General features: G+C 57.4%; 3 protein-coding genes across 16 annotated transcripts in view; all 3 read left to right on the forward strand.

Annotated features, from left to right (window-relative positions):
* The window catches only part of ARHGAP39 (Rho GTPase activating protein 39), a 53,464-nt gene extending 38,463 nt beyond the window's left edge, over positions 1-15,001 (forward strand). For 6 of the 10 annotated variants that reach the window (XM_027973333.2, XM_042253860.2, XM_060393581.1 and 3 more), the window contains 7 exons: positions 332-893; positions 8,575-8,667; positions 11,430-11,503; positions 11,873-12,072; positions 12,695-12,786; positions 13,194-13,363; positions 13,449-15,001. In XM_027973333.2, coding sequence (XP_027829134.1) covers positions 332-893; positions 8,575-8,667; positions 11,430-11,503; positions 11,873-12,072; positions 12,695-12,786; positions 13,194-13,363; positions 13,449-13,643 — 1,386 coding nt within the window. In that variant the 3' untranslated portion in view covers positions 13,644-15,001. Of the gene's footprint in view, positions 1-331; positions 894-8,574; positions 8,668-11,429; positions 11,504-11,872; positions 12,116-12,694; positions 12,787-13,193; positions 13,364-13,448 lie in introns of those variants that run through there. The other 4 variants (XM_042253859.2, XR_009595024.1, XM_060393582.1 and 1 more) reach the window with 4 other exon arrangements.
* A 42-nt stretch (positions 15,002-15,043) lies between these two features.
* C9H8orf82 (chromosome 9 C8orf82 homolog) lies at positions 15,044-17,324 on the forward strand. The gene is made up of 3 exons (XM_004011612.6): positions 15,044-15,909; positions 16,445-16,493; positions 16,773-17,324. The coding sequence occupies exons 1-3, from the start codon at positions 15,673-15,675 to the stop codon at positions 17,216-17,218; spliced, it is 732 nt and encodes a 243-aa protein (XP_004011661.2). The 5' UTR covers positions 15,044-15,672; the 3' UTR covers positions 17,219-17,324.
* Positions 17,325-17,439: 115 nt separating this feature from the next.
* LRRC24 (leucine rich repeat containing 24) lies at positions 17,440-22,372 on the forward strand. 5 transcript variants are annotated; one of them, XM_027973356.3, is made up of 5 exons: positions 17,440-17,606; positions 19,660-19,910; positions 20,063-20,341; positions 20,506-20,674; positions 21,307-22,372. In XM_027973356.3, the coding sequence occupies exons 2-5, from the start codon at positions 19,743-19,745 to the stop codon at positions 22,275-22,277; spliced, it is 1,587 nt and encodes a 528-aa protein (XP_027829157.2). In that variant the 5' UTR covers positions 17,440-17,606; positions 19,660-19,742; the 3' UTR covers positions 22,278-22,372. The 5 variants fall into 5 exon arrangements, with proteins under 5 accessions (XP_027829157.2, XP_027829158.2, XP_027829153.2 ...); XM_027973357.3 differs by having other exon boundaries at positions 20,515-20,674; XM_027973352.3 differs by having other exon boundaries at positions 17,440-19,910.
* Positions 22,373-22,735: the final 363 nt, after the last annotated feature.

A 22,735-nucleotide genomic window follows, 5' to 3' on the forward strand; every position in this document is an offset into this window, starting at 1 on the left:
TGAGGCGGGCAGACGGGTGAGGCGGGCGGACAGGGGTGAGGTGGGCAAATGGGGGTAAGGAGGGCGGACATGGATTGAGGCTTGCAGACGGGCGAGGAGGGTGGACCTGGGGAGAGGTGGGCAGACAGGAGTGAGGAAGGTGGGCAGATAGGAGTGAGGAAGGTGGGCGGACAGGGGTGAGGAGGGCGGGCATGGACTGAAGTGGGCAGACCGGGGTGAGGTGGGCAGATCTGAGTCCCAGGCCTCTCTCCTCTAGCAGCGTTGGGGCCTGTGTGGGGTGGGGGCCACACCTCTCCACTGGCTGGCTCATGTGGGCCCCTCTGTCCCCCAGTCTGAGGACCTTGGCACCTGTGCCCAGTTCGAGAGCAGCCGGCAGGCCCGGAGTGTGATGCCCAGCGCCAGCTGCGTGTTCCCCACCTTCACGCTCCGCAAGCCATCCTCGGAGACAGATATTGAGAACTGGGCCTCCAAGCACTTCAACACCCACACACAGGGCCTCTTCCGACGGAAGGTGTCCATCGCCAACATGCTGGCCTGGAGCAGCGAGTCCATCAAGAAGCCCATGATCGTGACCAGCGACCGCCACGTGAAGAAAGAGGCCTGTGAGGTCTTCAAGTTGATTCAGATGTACATGGGAGACCGGCGCGCCAAGGCAGACCCACTGCACGTGGCCCTGGAGATCGCCACCAAAGGCTGGAGCGTGCAGGGCCTGCGGGACGAGCTCTACATCCAGCTGTGCCGGCAGACCACCGAGAACTTTCGCCTCGAGAGCCTGGCCCGTGGCTGGGAGCTCATGGCCATCTGCCTGGCCTTCTTCCCACCCACGCCCAAGTTCCACTCCTACCTGGAAGGCTACATCTACCGGCACATGGACCCTGTCAATGACACCAAAGGTAAGAACGGCCCAGGCAGGCACTGGCTCTGTCATCGGCTCAGGGGCGGCTGCGGCAGGGCCCCTGCCTGGGCTCAGTGCTGGACCCGCGGGCAGCAGGCGCACAGAGGCACCGCCTCTCAAGGGCACACTCTTGGCCTCCGCAGAGACACAGGGTCCTCAGGGAGCCCCTCTCAGCACGGAGGCCCTGAGGAGAGCCGTGGCAGGCGTGCCGCCGTCCCGGCCGCTGGCTGAGAGATGCGGCTGCATGTTGCACCCGCATCCCCACCAGCCAGCGTCCGCTACCTCCGAGGCCCCACCCCAGTGGCCCTGCCTGATGAAGGCACTTACTGCATCCACCCCAGCCGGGCTCACGGCTGTACCTCAAGGCCATTTCAGAAGGGCTTCTGAGAGCAGCAAGGAGCTGGGCACTTGGCCCAGGTCTGAGGTGACCAGTAGGCTGTTGTGGTGCTGTGAGCTGAGATGGCCCTGAGCTGCATCAGGGGTCAGAGGTTGGGACTGTCACAGCCAGTAACCTGCTGGTGGCTGCCTGGGGCTGAGTGCAGGCTGCGTCTGGAGGCCATGTGTCAGGTCTGTGTGGCCCTGACCTGACCCACGTGGGGAGGACGCTGGGCCACAGTCCTGCCAGCCAGGTGGTGCACATCCCAGGCCTGGGCCAGTGCCAGGGTGGGGCTGTGGGGGCACCTGCCCGTGCAGCGGCCGTCAGCCAGCCTGTGCTCCTGAGTGTCTTCTGTGCTGTAGGTGGCTTGGGGGGAGTGGCCGCCTGGCCTGACCGGGGCCTTGTTCCTGCCCAGGTGTGGGTGCCGAGGCATGTGCACACAGTGGGGAGGGCTGCAGGCAGTGTGGGTCCTGGGAGGCGCATCAAGCACAGGGGCCGTCCAGCACGCCAGCCGTTTGGAAGCACATCTCGGAAGCCTTGACATTTTCACTCAGGCGTGTACCTTTGGAAACACAATCCCTGAACACCACAGAGAGGTCTCCCCAGGTTGCTCTCGGGGTGAGGCAGGCAGCCTGGGTCTGTCTCTCTCCTCTCAGACGTTCCCAGGCGCAGGTGGGCCCTCAGTAGCTTCATGGTTCACCTCAGCCTCCTCCAAAAAGGACTTGAAATGTCCCTGCTGTGAGGTGGAGGTTTGGAAATGTGTTTCCACCGCTTAACACGCAGCCCGCGGGGCTCCAGCAGTGCGGCTGAGTGATAGGTGAGTGAGTGGTGGACGGAGGCCAGAGGCTCCAGGCCGGCCCCTCTCTCACCGGGGCACTTGTGCAGAGCCAGACACTGTCCAGCAGGACACTGCCACTGGCTCCAAGGTCAGTGAGCCTCCAGCCTGACATCTGTGCTGTGGGAGCCAGGCGGAATCGAGGCTCAGCCTGGCAGCCATGCTTTCCCAGCCCCAGTGGTCTCTGTCCACAGACCACACTGGGTCTGTGTGGTTCTGCCAGCTGGGTCCTGTGTCTGGGCTGTGGGGTCTGGTCTTACATCAGTGGCACAGGGTTGCTCTCCTGTCAGAGCCCTGTCTCCAGCTGTGAGACCCACTCCTGGGTGAGCAGCTGCTGCTCGTCACCAGCCCAGAAGAACAGCCTCGAGAGAATGTGGGTGCTGGCCGCTGGTCAGGAAGACAGGCCCCCTCAGCCCAGGGGGACGAGCCTGTGCCTGGAAGGACATGCAGTCTGTCCCAGGAGCAGCGGTGAGGGCAGACCTGAGCTGGTTCCCACACGCGGGGTCTCACCCCGCTGCTCCCTGCCTTGTCCTCACAAGCTAGTTCGTCTGCCAGCATGTGTATGACATCTACTGTGTGGTCACGACCTCAAGGGACCAAGGTACCCCACAGTGAACCCAAGTTCACGTGAGCTCCCCCCCCCCGGCTTAACCTCGTCTCACCTGATCACACCTTTGTGCCAACCACCCCCAGGTGACTCACAGCTTCTGTGCCCCGGACCCCCCTGAGCATGCTGTCACCACAGGCATCCCAGGGTTTTGGCGACAGCACACTGACTTGCAGCTCCTGCAGGAGCACCCTGAGGGACGCTCAGTGCAAGCACCTCATGCCTGCAGCAGGCGCTTATCCTCCGGGTAAAGATGGCAGGCTGAACATGTACATTTATTTGCATCCCACCTTGAGTTCATGGTTAAAACAGTGAGGAAATCTTTTAAAGACAAAAAAAAAGAAACCTCACAAGGAAATGTGAAATACTGCAGTCACTATGGAAAATTGAATGGCAATTCCTCAAAAGATAAAAATATAATTAGTATAGGACCCCACAATTCCACTTGTGAGCATATACCCGAAATAATTGAAAGCAGAGATGTGAATAGATATTTGCACACCTGTGTTCATAGCACCATGTTCACAACAGCCAAGAGGTAGAAACCACCCAGGTATCCATTGATGGATGAACAGATAAAGTAGAATGTCATCTGTACATACAGTGGAATATTATTCAGCCTAAATCAGTTCAGTGCAGTTTAGTCGCTCAGTCGTGCCCAACTCTTTGCGACCCCATGAACAGCAGCACGCCAGGCCTCCCTGTCCATCGCCAACTTTCAGAGTCTACGCAGACTCATGTCCGTTGAGTCAGTGATGCCATCCAACCATCTCATCCTCTGTAATCCCCTTCTCCTCTTGCCCTCAATCTTTCCCTGAATCAGGGTCTTTTCAAATGAGTCAGCTCTTCGTATCAGGTGGCCAAAGTATTGGAGTTTCAGCTTCAACATCAGTCCTTCCAGTGAACACCCAGGACTGATCTCCTTTAGGATGGACTGGTTGAATCTCCTTGCAGTCCAAGGGACTCTCAAGAGTCTTCTCCAACACCACAGTTCAAAAGCATCAATTCTTCAGCACTCAGCTTTCTTTACAGTCCAACTCTCATATCCATACATGACTACTGGAAAACCATAGCCTTGACTAGATGGACCTTTGTTGGCAAAGTAATGTCTCTGCTTTTGAATATGTTGTCTAGGTTGATCATAACTTTCCTTCCAAGGAGTAAGCATCTTTTAATTTCATGGCTGCAGTCACCATCTGCAGTGATTTTGGAGCCCCCCAAAATAAAGTCTGACACTCTTTCCCCATCTATTTCCCATGAAGTGATGGGATTGGATGCCATGATCTTAGTTTTCTGAATGTTGAGCTTTAAGCCAACTCTTTCACTCTCCTTTTACTTTCATCAAGAGGCTCTTTAGTTCTTCACTTTCTGCCATAAGGGTGGCATCATCTGCATATCTGAGGTTATTGATATTTCTCCCAGCAGTCTTGATTCCAGCTTGTGATTCATCCAGCCCAGCGTTTCTCATGGTGTACTCTTCATGTAAGTTAAATGAGCAGGGTGACAATATACAGCCTTGACGTACTCCTTTTCCTATTTGGAATCAGTCTCTTGTTCCATGTCCAGTTCTAACTGTTGCTTCCTGACCTGCATACAGATTTCTCAGGAGGTAGGTCAGGAGGTCTGGTATTCCCATCTCTTTCAGAATTTTCCACAGTTTGTTGTGATCCAAACAGTCAAAGGCTTTGGCATAGTCAATAAATCAGAAATAGATGTTTTTCTGGAACTCTCTTGCTTTTTCAATGATCCAGCAGATGTTGGCAATTTGATATCTGGTTCCTCTGCCTTTTCTAAAACCAGCTTGAACGTCTGGAAGTTCATGGTTCACATATTGCTTGCGTGTGAGATGAGTGCAGTTGTGTGGTAGTTTGAGCATTCTTTGGCATTGCCTTTTTTTTGGATTGGAATGAAAACTGACCTTTTCCAGTCCCATGGCCACTGCTGAGTTTTCCAAATTTGCTGACATATTGAGTGCAGCACTTTCACAGCATCATCTTTTAGGATTTGAAACAGTTGAACTAGAATTCCATCACCTCCATTAGCTTTGTTTGTAGTGATGTCACTTGACTTGTCACTAAGGCCCACTTGACTTCACATTCCAGGATGTCTGGCTCTAGGTGAGTGATCACACCATTGTGATTATCTGGGTCATGGAGATCTTTCTTGTACAGTTCTTCTGTGTATTCTTGCCACCTCTTCTTAATATCTTCTGCTTCTGTTAGGTCCATACCATTTCTGTCCTTTATTGAGCCCATCACTGCATGAAATGTTCCCTTGGTATCTCTAATTTTCTTGAAGAGATCTCTAGTTTTTCCCATTCTATTATTTTCCTCTATTTCTTTGCACTGATCACTGAGGAAGGCTTTCCTGTCTATGATGAACTACGGACGGAGGTTTGTAACATTGTACAGGAGACAGGGAGCAAGTCCATACCCAAGAAAAATAAATGCAAAAAAGCAAAATGGCTGTCTGAGGAGGCCTTACAAAAAGCTGTGAAAAAGAGAAGCGAAAAGCAAAGGAGAAAAGGAAAGATTCACCCATTTGAATGCAGAGTTGCAAAGAATAGCAAGGAGAGAGAAGAAAGCCTTCCTCAGTTTAAATAGGGAAGGAAATTCTGGCACAGGTTACGATATAGATGAACCTTGAAAACATTAGGCTGAGTGAATTAAGCCAGACCCCAAAAGATAAATATTATATGAATCTACCCATGAGGTCCTTCCCAGGGTGTGTTCGGTTGCTCAGTCGTGTCTGACTCTTAGCGACTCCGGGGACTGTAGGCTCCTCTGTCCATGGAATTTTCCAGTCAAGAACACTGGAGTGGGTTGCCATTTCCTACTCCAGGGGCTGTTCCCAACCCAGAGACCGAATCTGAATCTCCTGCATTTCAGTTGGATTCTTTACCAGTAGCGCCACTACCACTAGTGTCCCTGGAGCAGTCAAATTCAGAGAGACAGCACGGGGGTGCCGTGGGTTATGAGGAAGGAGAAGTGGAGAGTTGTCTGAGTCGTAGTTTCCACTTGGGGAAGAAGCACTGGAGGTGGGTGGTGGTGATGACGCAGTGACACGAATGTGATTAATAACCTGAACTGTGCAATCGAAGGTGTTAGAATGGCAAGTTTTATGGTATGTATATTGTATTATAATAAAAGGACTAAAACCCACCAGGACAAAGACAAGGGAAGAGGAAAACCAATCATGTTTTGGAAGCTGAAAAGCAAATGGACCAGTGGCTGGAAACTCACTTGGCAGACCAAGAAGCATGGATCCCAAGCAGGTGGTAGGGAAGCTGAAAAGTTGAAGCAGTTGGCAAACCCTGAAAAGTTGAGCAGTAGGGGCAAGCATCCTCCAGCAATGGAATGAAAGTGGGAGTGACCGTGGGACTGAAAACAGAGGGACAAGTTGAAGGTCTGGTTAAGAAACAAAGCACGCAAAGTTTAAGACTCTGGATCCCAGAGCAGGTGTGTTATTTGCTCAGTCGTGTCCGACTCTTTGGAACCCTATGGACAGTAGCCCGCCAGGCTCCTCTGTCCATGGGATTCTCCAGGCAAGAATACTAGAATGGGTGGCCATTGCCTTCTCCAGGGGATCTTCCCAACCCAGGGATTGAACCCAGGTCTCCTACATTGCAGGGAGATTCTGTACTATGAACCACCAGAGAAGCCTAGAGCATCTGGACTCAAATGTCAGCCACTTTGTAAAAATAATCCATATCCTGAGCCATGAAGCAAGTCTCAATATAAAGTTGACGAATGTAAGTCAAAGAAAGTGTGTCCTCTAACCACAGTGGAATTAAACTGACAATCAGCAGCACAAATATATCTGGAGACTCCTTGAGTATTTGGAAACTAAACATGATACTGAACAATTCATGGGTCAAACGAAAATGAAAAGAGAATATAGAAAGTATTTTGAACTGAAAGAAAACAGAAACAAAACATGTTAAAATTAGTGTGATGGAGCTAAAGCAGTCCTTAGAGGGAAACTTACAGCACCTAATGTCTGTACTAGGAAATATCTCAAATCATGTAGCTCCTACATTGAGAAACTTTAGAAAAGAGAGAGAGGAAATTATGCCAAAAGTAAGGAGAAGAAAGGAAATGATGATTAGAGTAGAAACCAATGGAAGAGAAAACAGAAAAAACAATGTGGAAAATCAGTGAAACAAAATCATGATTACTTGAGAAGGTCAACAAAATGAACAAACCTCTATACGGACTAACAAGGACAAAAAGACATAAATTACCAGTATCAAGAATGAGAGAGGATATCACTACAGATTCAACAGATGTTGAAAGGATAATAAGAAAATACTGTGAACAACTTATATGTCAGTTAAGTTGACAATTTAGAGGAAATGGACAAATTCCTCTAAGCACACAGACTACCAAAGATCACTCAGTAAGAAATAGATAACCAGAAAAATCATATATCTACTAAAGAAATTAAATTAGGACTTTAAAACTCTCTCCCGCAAAGAAAATGCCAGGCCCAAATGACCTCACTAGAGAATTATCAGATGCTTGCTTGTGTAGCAATTCTTTACCAACTCAGAAAACAGAAGTGGAAGGACTATCTCCCAGTTCCCTCTGTATCAAAATTAGAAAAGAACATTACCAAAAATTTGAAAAAAAAAAAAAAAAGCACAGTAGTATCCCTCATGAACATAGTATAAAAACTTAACAGTATTTTTAGCTAATTGAATTCAATAATATATTAAAACGGTAATGTATCTTGAGTATGTGGGGTTTATCTAAGAAAGGGAAAGTTGGTTTAACATTCTAAAAATCAGTGATTTGTCATGTTAGCAGAATAAAAAAAATCGTATGAGCATATAAGTGGAGAAAAAAGCATTTGACAATATCCAGCATTCCATTCCTGACAAAAACTCTGAACTGGGAAGAGATGGCAGCCTCTCCCACCTAGCTATCTGTTTATCTGCCCAAGCCCTGTCAGCGAGGGCAGTGCCACCCCGTAGAAGTGAGCACAGCTGACCGACAGCTCTTGGTCTCTAGCCTTTTCCATGAGAAGGAACCAGAGCTCTTTGGAGAAGCAACTGATTCTAAGGCTGGGGTTGGGAATGTACATATTGTTTGGTTGCTAAGTCGTGTCCGACTCTTTGTGACCCCATGGACTGCAGCACGCACGCCAGGCTTCCCTGCCCTTCACCGTCTTCCAGAGTTTGCTCACACTGATGTCCATTGAGGGGAGGAAGTGCTGGAAGGGATGAGGGTTGACACAGGGCTGTGTTAGAAAACACAGCTTCCGGGGCCAAAGTTGGAGCACTGAACAGCAGAATAAAGCATATTAGATTATAGCCCAAAGTGTAATTAGGTAAATAACAGCTTCCCCATCCAGAAGAATTACAAGTAGTTTATGTAGGTAAGAGGGTCCACCATGATGGGAGGTAGATCCCACCTCAGTGTGGACCGTGCACCCCAATTTCCTTCTGGAGCGTTGGACAGGGGAGGAGAGGCTGTGTCAGCAGTGCCGAGTGGGAGGCGCCCCGACTGGCCAGAGAGGGGAGCCCGGCCCCCACCTCTTGCTCTGAGCGCCCCCTCAGCCATGTAGGAACCCCACCGCTGGCCTGGGGCCTCCTGTTGGCCAGAGGGTCAGGAGCTGACCACAGTCCCTCCCCACTGCCCGCAGGCGTCTTGCTTGGCACCTCCCCAGCCACGTGGCCTGGACAGGCCCTCACACCCACCCCTGTTCTAGGAGTGTGAGCAGGACACTCGCCTTTCCCCCTCAAGGAGCCCCGCAGGCTGGGCCGTCACCCCTCAGCCGCCCGGGGTCAGCCCCGCATGGGGCCATGTGGGCTCGTGTTCCTCTGTGCTCTGTGGCCTCACCCTCTGTTTGCTCCTCAGTGACCCAGCACATGAAAGCGCTCCTGGAAAGGAACACTAAGAAGAAGTCCAAGTTGAGAAAGAAACCCAAGCCTTATGTTGAGGAGCCGGATGGTAGGGCCTCTCCCGCAGCCCCGGGCGCTGCGCTGCACAGCTCTGCTCTCCGGCTCGGCCGCCTGGCCCCCTCTCTCTAACCACTTCCGGGCTGGGGCGCGGGGGGGCACTAACTGCCAGGCCTCCTCCAGAGGGGACAGAAGCCTGCTTGTCAACAGGGCTTCCTGGGAGAGGCCGCACCACCCTCTCTTGGCTTCCGAGGTGCTCAGGACACTCTCCGGTATGCATGCTGGGCGCACAGTGTGGAGGGGCCTGCTGGAGGCGGCCCTTGGTGCGGGAGTGCCCTGGGGGCCAAGCCGGGCCTCGGTTCCCCAGCCTCCCTCCCCCAGCATTCCCTTCCCTTCCGTTCTCTTGGGCCCTGGCTCAGGAACCCCATCCCGACCCAAGCTCCAGGGAAGCCTTGTTAGCTCAAGGCTGTGCCTCCCCCACCAGGAGAGCCAGTGGTGCATTGCTGTGCCGTGAACTGCCCCTCTTGGCACCAAGATCCTGGGACTAGATCCCAGCCTGCCTACACCTAGTTACCCACACTTGCCCCACTCTTCTTCCTCTGGGAAGTGCCTGGCTGTCTGCTGCCTGTGCCAGGAGAAAGGGGGCAGCTCCCATCTGGGATTCCAGGGCACCCTTGGGCCACTGTTGTCGGGAGTAGGAGCAGGTGGGGTTCTGAACTCCTGCCCAAGTCAGTCCACAAGAGCAGGGCAGCTATGAGCTGGGTCGGGGGTGATTGGAGCCCTGAGTGGGTCAGAGAAGGGAGCCAGACCCTTGGGACCCTACAGAGCACATGCCAAGAGGCAGCAGGTTCTGACCACACTTGGTGGCCTTTGAGGTTCATGGCCTGGGCCCTGGCACAGCAGCAAGGCTCTGGGAGAACTGCTTTGTCAGCCTCTGGATGCGGGGCTCAGAGCAGAGTCCCCCACACTGCCAGAGGGTTCCCTGGGCTCACAGCAGGGTCCCCACACCACCAGAGGGTTCCCTGGGCGGGGCTCTGGGCACTCAGCAAACACCCCATAGTCTTGGCCCAGGAGGATATGCCCTGGGATTCCAGCAGTAGTGGCTCTCAGCTGAGTCCTCACTGCCAGATTCTGAGGTCGGCCCTTAATGGGCACCCGTCCCCGTCCTACAGATAGGGAATCAGGCCAGGAAAGACTGCACCACCAACACTAGGGGAGAGGTGCAGGAAGCCCCATGAGACCCTGTGGCAGGAGGTCAGGGCAATTCTGCCCATGGGCCTCAGGCCCAGGGACAGAAGCAGTCACCCAAGGGAGAGGGAGCTTGCACCCAGGATGGGGAAAGGGAGTGCTACTGCCAAGTGCTCCCAGTGCTCAGGGCGCAGCCCAGGTTGCTTTTGCTTGAGCGCCATCCCTTCTCCCTGAGCCCAGAGCTTGCCCATGTGGGCCACATGGGCCAGGGGTGGAAGATTCCAAGCGCTGTGTCCCAAGTGGGCTAATGGGAGGCAGCAGCTAGGATCTCTGCCAGGGGTCTGTGGGTCCCCAGGGACCTGAAATAGATTCTTCACGGTTTAAACATCTAGAAGAAACATTTGTTTTCATTCTGGTTCCTGTAAAATAGAACTCCGTCACCAGTTATGACAACTGTTCTGTGATAACTAGAAATGAAGAGGTTTTCATGGATGAGACATGTTTGTGTTCTTCACATTGAGGTTCAAGGAGCCCCACATCCTCAGACATCTCAAGAAACTGCTTCCTTTGAAAAAGACTCTGTGTTTGGATTTGAGGCTTGGGTCCAGAGGCCCATAGGCAGGTGGCACTCAGCAGAGACAGAGTCTTACAGGGAAGGGGCCTGACCTGAGCCTGGAGGCACATAGTTCAGCCCCTCTGTCCGTGGCCCAGGACAGCCCGGCCCAGGTGGCTCCTCTGTCCTGTCGCTCCTTCCCTTGCCTGCCTGGGCCAGGAAAGATGTGCCCACATTTCAGACCCTCCTTGGACTAGGTCTTCTCCTAGCCCCTCTCCCCTCAAATCTGGAAAGACCCCTGGCCAAGGTGCTCGGGGCCTTGCTCTTGGATTGCCACCCTCCATGACCACTAGTTAGAAAGCCTCCCTCCTTGAGAAAAAAGACCCGTCCTCCCATCACCTTCAGCCCTCAGGCAGAGCCGTGAGTGGTTCTTTGCCAGCGTTGCCCTCCCAGCGAAACCCAGGTTCAGGACTTGGGGCATCCACTCTACACTATCCCCCTCCCACATGAGCCAGGCCCTGGGCCTCCCTCTCCCTGACTCCCACCCAGGCAGCCTTCAGCCACGTGGGCATGGACCCTGCGGGCTAAGGCCTCTCCCTGGGCTGCCCAGGGCCTCCTGCTGGAATCAGAGATACAAGAAGGCCTGCAGTCCAGCCAACCTAGAGCTCTGTCCTGTGTGACCCTGGGCAGTGGTGCTGAGTGCCCACAGGCCTGCTGCACACAGAAATTCCCCTTCTCAGGGGTGCTCCAGGCCCTGCCCTATCCGGCCTGCCACTTCTCCAGGGAAACACCGCACCCCCAGCCTGCCCTTACTCGCTAGGGGGAGGGTTGGGTGGGTTGGCAGAGGGCTTCCTTCTGCAGTCTGGCTCCTCTGGAGGGGAGAGCAGTGCCCCTTCCCTTCCACATAGGTTTACTTCAAAGCACAGCCCAGGAGAGTAGGGCCCTGGGTGCCCACGTTCTTGCAAGAGCCACCTCTCCTTGCCCCTCTTGCTGCTTCCTCTCAGTCACTGGTTGGCCTGCAGCCCCTGCTCTTACATGTCCACACCAAGCCAACTGGTACCATTCTTTTCCAGGGGTGGCAATAAGCACATATGCCAAGTACTGTTACCACAAGCTGCAGAAGGCAGCCCTGACCGGGGCCAAGAAGGTATGAACTCCCTGCATTGCCGGGGAGAGGTGGGCGGGCATCCTGTGCTGGTGAGGCCCAGACAAAATCCAGCGGGCGATGGGGCTGCAGACTTGGGAAGGGGGCAGGTGGTGAAGTGAATGGCTCACCCTTCACCCTCTCACAGGGCAGAGGGTGCCACTTGGAGCTTCTGGTGCTATAGGTGGCCCAGCAGGAAGCCGCCGTGTTGACTTGGGGGCCAGGGAGTTGGGGTACCTTGGCTCTGGCTAGGCAGAGGCCTGGGGCTCACAGGAGAGGCGGTGAACCAGGGGTAGGCCTTGCAGGGGTGTCAGGGGACAGAGGGCTGGGTGCTTGGCCACACTGGCACAGACCGCTGGGCTGCCTTTGCAGGGGCTGAAGAAGCCCAACGTAGAGGAGATCCGACATGCCAAGAACGCGGTCTTCAGCCCATCCATGTTTGGCAGCGCGCTGCAGGAGGTCATGAGCATGCAGAAGGAGCGCTACCCTGATCGGCAGCTGCCCTGGGTGCAGACCCGACTGTCGGAGGAGGTGCTCGCACTCAACGGCGACCAGACGGAAGGCATCTTCAGGTGCCCTGCAACCTGGGCCCCGGGTGTGGGGGCCTCGGGTGTCTTCGCCAGTCTTGGGCAGTCAGGGCCACTGGACACTGGGTCCCTGCCTCAGGAGCACTTCTGAGAGGCCAGCATGCCGGAGAGAGGCACCGTATAGCAAATGGAGAGGCTGGGCATGGGACTGTTCCCCCTGAACTACATCATGCCTGAACCCAGGCGGGGAGCTGGTCTGGGACAGTGATCCTTCAGAAATGGCCACCAGGGCCCCAGAGGGCACTTGGACAACAGCCATGGGCAGGGCCGGGAAAGATAGAGCAACTCCCAGCAAGGGATCCTCACCTGTGGGTGGAGATGATAGCCCTGCCCCATGGGGGTGGCACAGGGCCAGTCACCTGCCGTCATGACTCGCCTGCCCAGGACAGGTGGGGAAACAAGCTTGTGGGTCAGAGCCTCAGGGATCATTCTGAGGAAGGGATCTGCATGGGGGTAGTCAGCAGCAGGATGAGGGCCTGGGGCAGGGGACCCCAGCCACACCTCCCCTCGGATAGGAAGGAGGTCATTCGGGCAGAGAGGGGTCATGAAGCCCTGACCTGGAGCAAACCCAGCTCCTCCTCCCTGAGACCTGCCCTGTGCTCGGCAGAGTCCCTGGGGACATCGATGAAGTGAATGCTCTGAAGCTGCAGGTGGACCAGTGGAAGGTGCCTACAGGCCTGGAGGACCCCCACGTCCCAGGTGAGCCCCCAGCCCCCTCAGCTGGAGCAGCTGAAATGGTTCAGCCCTCCCTGCTTCCCATGGAGAAGGGGCAGCCCTCTGGTCCGTTTCCAGTGCAGAGATCCACTGCCGTTGGTCAGTCTCCATGGCTCACAGTGGCTGTACAGCCCTCTTGATAAGTCCTCTCTAGAACATTTGCATGTCCTTCAGGACAGTGTCCCCCCGCTTGGGGTCAGTCCTGACTGTCAGGACTGGGAGCCCACTGGCTTCCAGCTAGGCAGCCCACACCGCTGTGTGGACACCTCCAGTCTGGTCCTGACCCCTGGGTGCCAGCATACAATCACTGCCCCCCACGGCCCGGTTCACCCCTTGCTGCTGCTGGTCCCCGACGGCCCCGCTCGGCTGAACACCCCGCGATGCGTTCCCAGCGTCGCTGCTGAAGCTGTGGTACCGGGAGCTGGAGGAGCCCCTGATCCCACACGAGTTCTACGAGCAGTGCATCGCGCACTACGAGAGCCCGGAGGCCGCTGTGGCCGTGGTGCACGCGCTGCCCCGCATCAACCGCCTGGTGCTGTGCTACCTCATCCGCTTCCTCCAGGTAGGCGGTTGGCACCCCGCCCCCTCTGCGCTGCTTCCCGCCCCCTCCGCTCCCAGCTCGGGCCCACCCGCCGCTCCCCCCGCAGGTGTTCGTGCAGCCTGCCAATGTGGCCATCACCAAGATGGACGTCAGCAACCTGGCCATGGTGATGGCGCCCAACTGCCTGCGCTGCCGCTCAGATGACCCGCGGGTCATCTTTGAGAACACTCGCAAGGAGATGTCCTTCCTGCGCGTGCTCATCCAGCACCTGGACACCAGCTTCATGGAGGGCGTGCTATAGCCGTGGGCACAGAAGGACCGAGGGTGGGGACAGAGCCTGCCCGGGTGCGCCTGGGCAGGGGGGCACGCGGGGAGGGGGGAGGGGATGCCCCAGACGCGGAGGTAGCATGCCGGCTCCGCCCATGCCCGCCCCAGCCCTGGAACCCCCATCTCCCCCACCCTGGCCCTCGGCCAGAAGGCGCAGCCAGGAAGGGAGCCTCCACCCCGCCCCCGGCCTCTGGCTGGTTCGTTAGGCGCGACCCCGCCAATCGCCAGCCGCCGGTCGGCAGCGAGAAAGTGCCTTCTGTTTCCTGGAGCCAAGTGACACTGCCCCTCCCGGCCGGCCCGAGAGCACAAGCCGCCCTCCCTGGGGCAAGCCGTCTTGCTGGGGTGCTGTGCTCAGTCTGGTCCCAGCCTAGGCCCAGCCCGGCTACCCCTCCCTCCCTCTGCCCTGGGGGTTTCCTGGTCTTCGACTTTCACCCTCCCCAATTCCTCCCGCCCCTCTACCCTACCCCCCCCCCCCCCCCCCCGCCACCTGTGGCTTCCAGCGTGGTGACTGCACAGGAATTTGGGGTCTTCAGGGCTCTGGGCTGTCCACCACCAGAGCAGAGTCCGGCCAGTCCAGGGCCCAGTAGGCTCTCTGGGCGGGAAGGAGCCTCCAAGCCAAAGTCCTCCGGGGTGGGGGGCAGGGTTGGGCAGGCATTCTTGGGGCAGGGTGGGGGAGGGGCGAGAATATTTTTTCTTCGTGTAACTATAAATTCAGAATCTATCCCGCATCCCAACCCGCCTGTGTATAGAGATATAAATAGAGCGAAAGATATAAGAACTAAATTTGCTAATGACATAATCTTAACCCAAATGCTATTTATTTCTGAGTCGTCCTCCCCCATCCTCCGCAGACAAGTTGCTATCATTCCTTCATTTTCTTCTCCACCTTCTTGGCTTTGACCAAAAAGCGAATCCTGCCCTATCCCCGTCCAAGACCTGCAGCAGATGAGAGGGCAGGAGCCCAGAGCGGGGGACCAGAGGGGCCCCAGAGGCTGTCCTTCCTCGAGGCCAGAGCGCTCGCGGGCAGAGTGAGGATAGGGAGGCGGAGGTACCTAGACTCTGTACATTTTCCATTTTGGAATTTTGGGTTCCAATCGTTGTAAGACTTAATTTATCCCCAGTTTATATATATATATATTTTTTAGAGTTGAGTTTTTATTTATTATTAAAAAAAAGCCCAGCCGTGCCGAGGCCTGGTGTCCCCCTGGGAGAAGGTCCTGGGTCCGGTAGTCTCGAGGCTTGGGTACCGGCAGCCCGGCCAAAGACTGGCTCTGACGCATGGACTCGAGAGATGAAAACACTTTGTGCGAATAAAGTACGTATGGACACTTCCGAGTCTGTCGCCTCTCATTCCTTCCAGTGGCAGCAAGGCAGCTATCAGCAGCCAGTCGGTTGCGGGTGTGGGCACCCGGATGGACGTAAGGTCAAGGGAGAATAGGGGAGGGGTTCGGGGAGGAGAGGAAGGTACCTCCAGAGGATGGGGCGAGGCACCTGAGATACTTCATTTGAGCCCGTTAGCTCGGCTTGATTGCCTGGGGGTGGGGTGGGGGCGGCAGGCGGGGCTCTGATCTATCGTATGGCCCAAACTGGCATAGGCTTTCTGGGCGGTGTTTATTCACCACCTGCCTACAGCAGCCACCCTCACATGCAGGCTGCCCAGGCGGCCCGGCTTCCTGGGGGCGGGGGTACATTGCACGTACCTCGCTCACGTGAGGACAGCCAGTCTCCGCGGGCGGAGGGACAGGGCCTGTATGCCCAGCGAAGTCCAGGCCCAGCCGATGTCCCTGTTCCCGAAACCGACCGCACCTGCGTCTCACACTAGAACCCCAACGTCGGGCGGTTCTGCTCGCCACCCTTTGCCCAGCCGGAACTGCTGGGCGGCGTGCCCCTGACACCTAGAGAAGGGAGTGTCGGGAACGCCAGGGGTTGGGAGGAGAAGAAGCGGGTAGGGGTGGGCGGGGGACGAGCTCCGTGGCCGCAGACGGAACCCAAAGCACGAGGCCATGACTGCCGGGGGACCGGTGTTCCCACAGCACCTGCCCCGCATGACCTCCGGCCGTTTCCGGCGCAGGAGGAGGATGTGGGCGATGAGCGGGCCGCTGCGGCCCTGGGTTCTAATCTTGGCACGGTCCCCGGGAGCCCGGACCTACGCTGGGGGCGGGGGCGTCTCCTACACGCAGGGCCAGAGCCCAGAGCCTCGGACGCGCGAGTACTTTTACTATGTGGATCATCAGGGCCAGGTGGGCGGGGGCGGGGTCTTTACAGTAAGGCAACCCGGCCTCCCAGGTCGCGCTGGAAACACTAGGACACGCGACTATGGCCCCAAAGGGTTAGGCCCCCAGCGAGCAACGTCCCGCGCGTGGCTGCGCCCTGCGGGCTTTGCATCTCCCAGTCCTGCGGCCCCCGCCGCCGCTCCTGATTTGGAAGCCCTGGCGGTGGCATCCACCTTACACACAAGGAAGCAATTCAGAGAGCCTCTGCGGAGGAAGTGGCACATCTCACTAAAAACTAAAAGGGAGGAGGGAAGAGGCGCGGAAAGGGCATGCCAGCTGAGAGAATCTGTGCTTGAGGAAGTAAGGCGGGAGGGGGGGCGGGATAGATGTGGGGAGGTCGGCAGGGCTCCCAAATTTATCTTCCACGAGTCTCCCTGCACATGGTGTCCACAGACGAGCAAAGAAGCGGACATCAGCCCGGGCTTAGGCCCACTAGGGCCTTCTCGCCCTGGGACAGCTCTCCCGAGCTGCTACTCAAGGGCCACGGTCTGCTTCTCTGCAGCTTTTCCTGGACGACTCCAGAATGAAGAACTTCACCACATGCTTCAAAGGTACCGATGCTCCTTCCACCCCCACCTTCCCTCTTCCTTCGGGAAAGACTCTTAAGGGTTCGCGCTGCCCAAACTGCCAGCCGTCCTGCCCGCGTTAGGAGGCTGGCCGTACTGTGCTGAAAAGCTCCCTAACGAAAGTGAGGCCTGGGCGGCTGTCCTACAGCCGGCGCAAGCCCTTGGTACAGCCCAGGGAGAGCCACCTGCCTGGGGCAGTAGGGCCCAGGGGACTCGGGGTCTGGCGTGCTGAGCAGTCACGCCCTTTCCCCCTCCTCCCCACAGATCCGCAGTTCCTGGTCATGTTCTTCTCCCGCCTGAGACCCAACCGCAGCGGGCGCTACGAGGCCTCCTTCCCCTTCCTCTCGCTCTGCGGCAGGGAACGCAACTTCCTACGCTGCGAAGACCGGCCCGTGGTCTTCACGCACCTTCTGGCCGCGGGCCCCGCGCCCCAGCGCCTCTCCTACTGCGGCGGCGGCGAGGCCCTGGCTGTGCCCTTCGAGCCGGCGCGCCTGCTGCCTCTGGCCACGAATGGGCGTCTCTACCACCCAGCCCCAGAGCGCGCGGGCGGCGTGGGCCTGGTGCGATCGGCCCTGGCTTTCGAGCTCAGCGCTTGCTTCGAGTACGCGCCAGGCGCGCCCGAGCTGCCCTCGCACGTGCGTTGGCAGGGCCGCCGTTTCGCACTCACCATGGACCTGGCCCCGCTCCTGCTTGCTGCCACGCCGCCCTGAACCGCGGGCCAGCATCCGCTGGCACCCGCAGCGCCCTGGGCCGCCTCGCTGCGCACGCGCCACCCGGAGAGCGCGCCGGCCGAGTGCGCGTGCGCGGCGAAGGTGCGCCGCGGCCCCGCCCCACCGGCGCTGTCCGAGGTGGCGCCGCGGACCCAGTCCCGACGCCGGCAGGGGCGGGGTCTCCGGGGCCCTACTCCCTCCACACACCCCCGGCCTGGGGCGTTTTCATCCTGTGGTCTGCCCCGCGCTCGCGACGGCGGATCGGGGCGGCCGGGCGGGAGGCGCGGGGGCTCCAGTGCGCGAGCCCGAGCGGCGCCCGTCCCTCCCCCGCCGAGTGCTGCTCTGTGGGCCGGGGTTCGGCGGGGGAGCCGCGCCGCGGGAGCGTCAGGTGAGGGGGCGCCCGGCCCAAGGTCAGCGGGCGTGGGGCGGGATCAGGGCCCATCCTGGCTCTGTCTCTGTCGACTACCGAGAAGGGCGTGCGACCTAACGGGGACCACGCCCTGCCCTGAACCTGCCCTGGACAGACCGCGCCGAAGGGGATGCAGGGGCCCATCGGGCCTCGCACTGCGGAGAAGAGCGAAGCAGGGCTTCCTCCATTATCCCTTCACTCACTCCTCCTCGCACAGATGGGCCCCCTGGAGACTGACAGCTGTTGCCAAATCCAGTATGTTACACCCCACCTCCTACCCAGTCAGATTAGGAGGGTTTTCGCTGGGTTAAAGTATTTCTGAGCTAGCCTCCCCTGCTCTTCCTGCTTGAATCCTCAACCATGCCCAGGCCAGCTCTTCCACACGTATCAGCATCTAGGGGGTGTCCACGTGAGCAGCAATCCTCTTAAGTCCTTAAGAAGAAGCCAAGAATCTTCTCTGAGAGGCCTTGCTGCTGAAAGCTGGGTGGGCACTCTGGGCCAGCCCTTTTGCTGAGGGATGTGGGTCCCAGGGGCTAAGAATGCTCCCCAACTTCTTGGGGTTCACACACATTCTGAGACACCTGAGAATTGCTTCTTCCTAGACCAAAGCAATTACATTAAAACTTTCACTGTGCCTGCTTCTCTTCAGTAATTTTAAATAACCATGTGAGTTAAATTTAGAGCAAGATTTAAATAAACACCAAGGCCACTTGGTAACTTTCCAGAGGACACACTCTTCCTAGTAGACCTGGTGAACAGGCAGGTGTTCAGAGCAGAGACCATTTGAAGTGGAGGCTAGCTGATGGCACACCTCAGCCCCACCATCCAATTGGACTCATTGTGCTTTGAACTGGACTCGTTGTGCCTTGAAGGAGACTCAGGTCTTCTCTTTCTAGGATCACAGCTGCATGTGTATAAACCCCAAAACAAAACACTACACACTCCTTCAAAGTCCAGGAGATCTCTGAGCACAGAACCTACTTGGCAAACTACACTAGAAACTCAGTTGGTGACCCAAGGTTCCTTCTTTCACAGCCCAGTCATCCCAAGGACCCACCTACCCCCAAAGATGGATGCATCTTTCTAGGAGTCAGCATGGAGAACACAGGCCCCACAGCTGAACTGGCTTTCCTATTTGCCTCATTCTCCAATTCCCTAGCAAGTTCCCTGAGAAAAAGCTCTAATTAGAGCTAAGCTGTTCTACCCACTCCCACCCCAAGTAGGGCAGGGCCAGAGCCTGGACAAAAGTATGCCTCCATTTTCCTGGGGCTGCTGCTCCCCCCACCCCCCTGCCCCTGCCCCCCGCGGAGACCAGTTGTGCCCGTGTCCTCAAGTCACAACAGGAAAATCCGAGTGTTAGGGACACAGCATGAGTTCTAGGGATAAAAATGACAAGAGTAAATTCTAGATCAAAATTAGGTGAGGACAAGGACAAACATTAGCAGCAGGGAGATTTATGCCCTGTCCTGAGGTTATGCAAAGGACCCCTGATCTGGGCTCTGTATCTTGAGGTCTCATGCCAGTGCTCAAGAGTGAGTTCATGCACACCAGGGGATGTGTCTGCTCAGAGTCTTCCCTTCTAGTCCATGCTTTGGTGACTGACCCTGAACTCTACCCAAGGGTTCCCAAGCCCATGGCAGCATCTTGCACCTAAGCTCCAAGGAGTGGCTGGATGTTGGGTTGTAGAGGGCACTTCAGTCCATGTGTCCACGTGCATGAGCAGGAAACCCTTCAGTACCAGGCAGATGGGGGATAGGGAGAGAAAAGTGTTGGGGTGGCATAGGCTTCCCTCCTGCGGCCTGTGTGTGTGTGGTGAGACTCTGAAGACGAGAAATTCTAAATTGAAACCTGATGCTCCAGATCTTTGACTTTTTTTTAAAAAAGCTTTTTATAAAGGAAGACAATGAAATTTTATTTTACTACGTTCTTAAACCTATTTCAAGCTTCAAAACTCAGACACCGTGTGTGCCTCCATTCAGGCTTTTCCCTGGCTCTCAAATGTTAGGGACAGGCCTGCCAACCTGTGTTTCAGGAGTTGCATCCCATCGGGGCCAGACTGTAGAGAGGCTGCTGGAAAGGCTGCAGGTTTGTGGCCTGCAGCCGGTCCCGCGGGAGATGGCCCCAGGGGCGCCTGCACTGCTGCTATTGTCGCTGCTGTCACTGCCGGGTCTCCCGCCTCGCGCTGCCGCCTGCCCCGCCGCCTGCCGCTGCTACAGCGCCACGGTGGAGTGCGGTGCTCTGCGACTGCGCGTGGTCCCTCCTGGAATCCCACCCGGGACGCAGGTGGGCACCGCGTGGGGCTGACGGGCTGCGGACAAGGGGTGCCAGCGAAACGGAGGGACGGGTGTGTGAGTCTCCCCGTGGGTGAATGGGGCGCTCTAGGGAAAAGAAAGACCCCTTCAGAGGGGTAAACGCCATCTCTCCCTCCGACACAGACGCTGTTCCTGCAGGACAATAGCATCGCGCGCTTGGAGCCGGGCATCCTGGCGCCCCTTGCCTCCCTGCGCCATCTCTACCTGCACAACAACAGCCTACACGCCCTGGAGTCGGGCGCCTTCCGCGCGCAGTCGCGCCTGCTGGAACTGGCGCTCACTGGCAACCGGCTGCGCGGCTTGCGCGTCGGCGCTTTCGCAGGCCTAGCCCAACTGCGCGTGCTCTACCTAGCTGGGAACCAGCTGGTACAGCTGCTGGATTTCACTTTCCTACACTTGCAGGTGAGGTGGGAGTAGTGTGCAAGAAGGGTAGAGGTCCTCCTGCACTGCCACCTGCCCTACCGGGCTGGAGTAGTGAAGGGGAAAAAAGGCAGCCCAGGCTAGTCTGGTAAGAAGGGGACCTGTCCCCCAGGGCCCTTTTCTCTGATGATCTGTCCCTGCTTCAGCGACTGCAGGAGCTACACCTGCAGGACAACAGCATTGAGCTGCTGGAGGACCAGGCTCTGGCTGGGCTCTCCTCATTGGCACTGCTGGACCTCAGCAGGAACCAGCTGGGCACCATCAGCCGGGAGACCCTGCAGCCACTGGCCAGCCTGCAGGTCCTGCGCCTCACAGGTAACTTTCTGGGGGCAAGGGGCTCTCATGCAAAGGCAGCTTCCTTGGCCACAGTGGTGGCACTAGGGAGCCAGCCAGCTGTGGAGAGGGATCCAGTGGCAGCCCTGGGGGTGGGGGTGGGGGGGTGGGCAGCACTACCTATCCACAGCCATGACAGAAAGCTGCTAGGAACACGGGTAGAGTCATAGTTGCCTAAGGGAGACAGGACATGTACAAGGCCCTGAACAAACCAGACAGAGCTGAGCAGCTTCCACATTTCTGAGCCAGGAGAGGGCCTGCAGGAAAAAACTGGAAACATGACCAAGACTGGGGACATTCCCTCCAGACAGCTCCTGAAGACAAAGCTGGCAGGATGTGCAAGGTCTTAGTGCTGGTGGGATGTCTATGTGGACACAGAGGTTCCCCTCAAATAGCAAAACTTGTGGCAGGGAGAGATGCCAGGAACAAGAGCTTTCTCAGAGACTCGTGAAATGAATTGGACATGCATCACAGAATGGAGTTTGGGGTGTGGGGGGGTGGGGGGGGTGGGTGCTGCCCACACTAAGGAGCCCCCTGACAGACAGAGGTGGCAGGGGTCCCCCACGGTGTTAGATAAGGGGCTCCTGCTCTTGCCAACAACCCCAACCGCACAGGCTGTGTTCCAGAGCTACCCCTGAGCTACATGCCTGCTGCTGCTCCGCCTACAGAGAACCCATGGCGCTGTGACTGTGCCCTGCACTGGCTGGGAGCCTGGATCAAGGAGGGAGGCCAGCGCCTGCTCAGCTCCAGAGACAAGAAGATCCTGTGTGCAGAGCCCCCGCGCCTGGCACTTCAGAGTCTTCTGGAAGTATCTGGAAGTAGCCTCATCTGCATCCCACCGTCTGTGCACGTGGAACCGCTGGAGGTGACAGCCAACCTGGGTGAGGACCTGCGGGTGGCCTGCCAGGCTTCAGGCTACCCGCAGCCCCTGGTGACCTGGAGAAAGGTGGCGCAGCCTCGCGAGGGTGCGCCGCGCGCCCAGGCCCAGCCGGAAGTTGGGTGGCGGGGCCCAGGAGGTCTCGGGGCCTCCGACACTGGCAGCGGCATGCTCTTCCTCACCAACATCACCCTGGCCCACGCCGGAAAGTACGAGTGTGAGGCCTCCAACGCCGGCGGCGCCGCCCGCGTTCCCTTCCAGCTCTTGGTCAACGTGTCCCGGCAGCAGCAGCTGGCGCCCGCGCCGCCCCCGGCCGGCGGCCCAGTCAGCCATGAGCCCCTGCCCGAGACGGGCAGCATGGCCTTCCGTGCCCTTGGCCTGGCCACACAGACGGCCATCGCGGCTGCCATCGCGCTCCTGGCGCTCACAGCTCTGTTACTGGCGACCATGATCTGCCGCCGGCGGCGCAGGCGTAAAAAGGCGCCGGGGCCTTCAGGGGAGGGAGCGCTCTTCGTCAACGACTACTCAGACGGGCCCTGCACCTTCGCGCAGCTCGAGGAGCTCCGCGACGAGCGCGGCCACGAGATGTTCGTCATCGACCGCTCCAAGCCGCTCTTCGCCGAGAGCGCGGCGGAAGCGGCCGAAGCGCCTGGAGTCGCGCAGGGACTCCCACTGCAGCCCCCCTCCGCCTACGAGATCCACTGCTGAGGGGCGGGGCGCGGGCTGATGACGTGGGTACCGCGGATTGGCCGGCCCGACTCACCCGCGAATGCCCCAGCGTGGTCAGTAAAGGGTGGAAGCTGCGCAGTGTAGCGAGCTGTGTATGCGGGTTTACGGACCCGGGCTGGGCAGGGCTGGGCGGGGCGGGAGCACCTGCGGACCCCTGCAAATTGAAAGTCCTGGGACGCGAATGGGGGGTGCCCGGGGATAGGCTCCCAATAACCTACTGAGACCCTCCAGAAATGATTCCCCCACTCCCCAAATTAACCCAACCTCCAGCTCTGCGGATCTGCCTCTGGTCCCACTGCCCTTTGTAGACCTGGACCTCTGAAATGTGGGAGACGGTGACAGATTGTGGAAATGCCAAGAAAAACAAAGGGGCAGCAAACCAAAGACATGGTCCCCACTGACCAGGCTGGGGACGACAGGACAGGAGATGAATCACT

Source organism: Ovis aries, chromosome 9, assembly GCF_016772045.2.
Source record: "Ovis aries strain OAR_USU_Benz2616 breed Rambouillet chromosome 9, ARS-UI_Ramb_v3.0, whole genome shotgun sequence".
Classification (NCBI taxonomy): Eukaryota; Metazoa; Chordata; class Mammalia; order Artiodactyla; family Bovidae; genus Ovis; species Ovis aries.

What these genes read in the sequence shown, in the direction of transcription:
- C9H8orf82 (XM_004011612.6), top strand. Translation starts at nt 15,673, where the DNA reads ATGACTGCCGGGGGACCGGTGTTCCCACAGCACCTGCCCCGCATGACC. An exon ending in ATGTGGATCATCAGGGCCAG is followed by an intron (nt 15,910 to 16,444) that starts GTGGGCGGGGGC and finishes GCTTCTCTGCAG; the next exon opens with CTTTTCCTGGACGACTCCAG. An exon ending in CTTCACCACATGCTTCAAAG is followed by an intron (nt 16,494 to 16,772) that starts GTACCGATGCTC and finishes TCCTCCCCACAG; the next exon opens with ATCCGCAGTTCCTGGTCATG.
- LRRC24 (XM_027973352.3), top strand. Translation starts at nt 19,479, where the DNA reads ATGCTCCAGATCTTTGACTTTTTTTTAAAAAAGCTTTTTATAAAGGAA. An exon ending in GAATCCCACCCGGGACGCAG is followed by an intron (nt 19,911 to 20,062) that starts GTGGGCACCGCG and finishes CCTCCGACACAG; the next exon opens with ACGCTGTTCCTGCAGGACAA. An exon ending in GCAGGTCCTGCGCCTCACAG is followed by an intron (nt 20,675 to 21,306) that starts GTAACTTTCTGG and finishes CCAACCGCACAG; the next exon opens with GCTGTGTTCCAGAGCTACCC.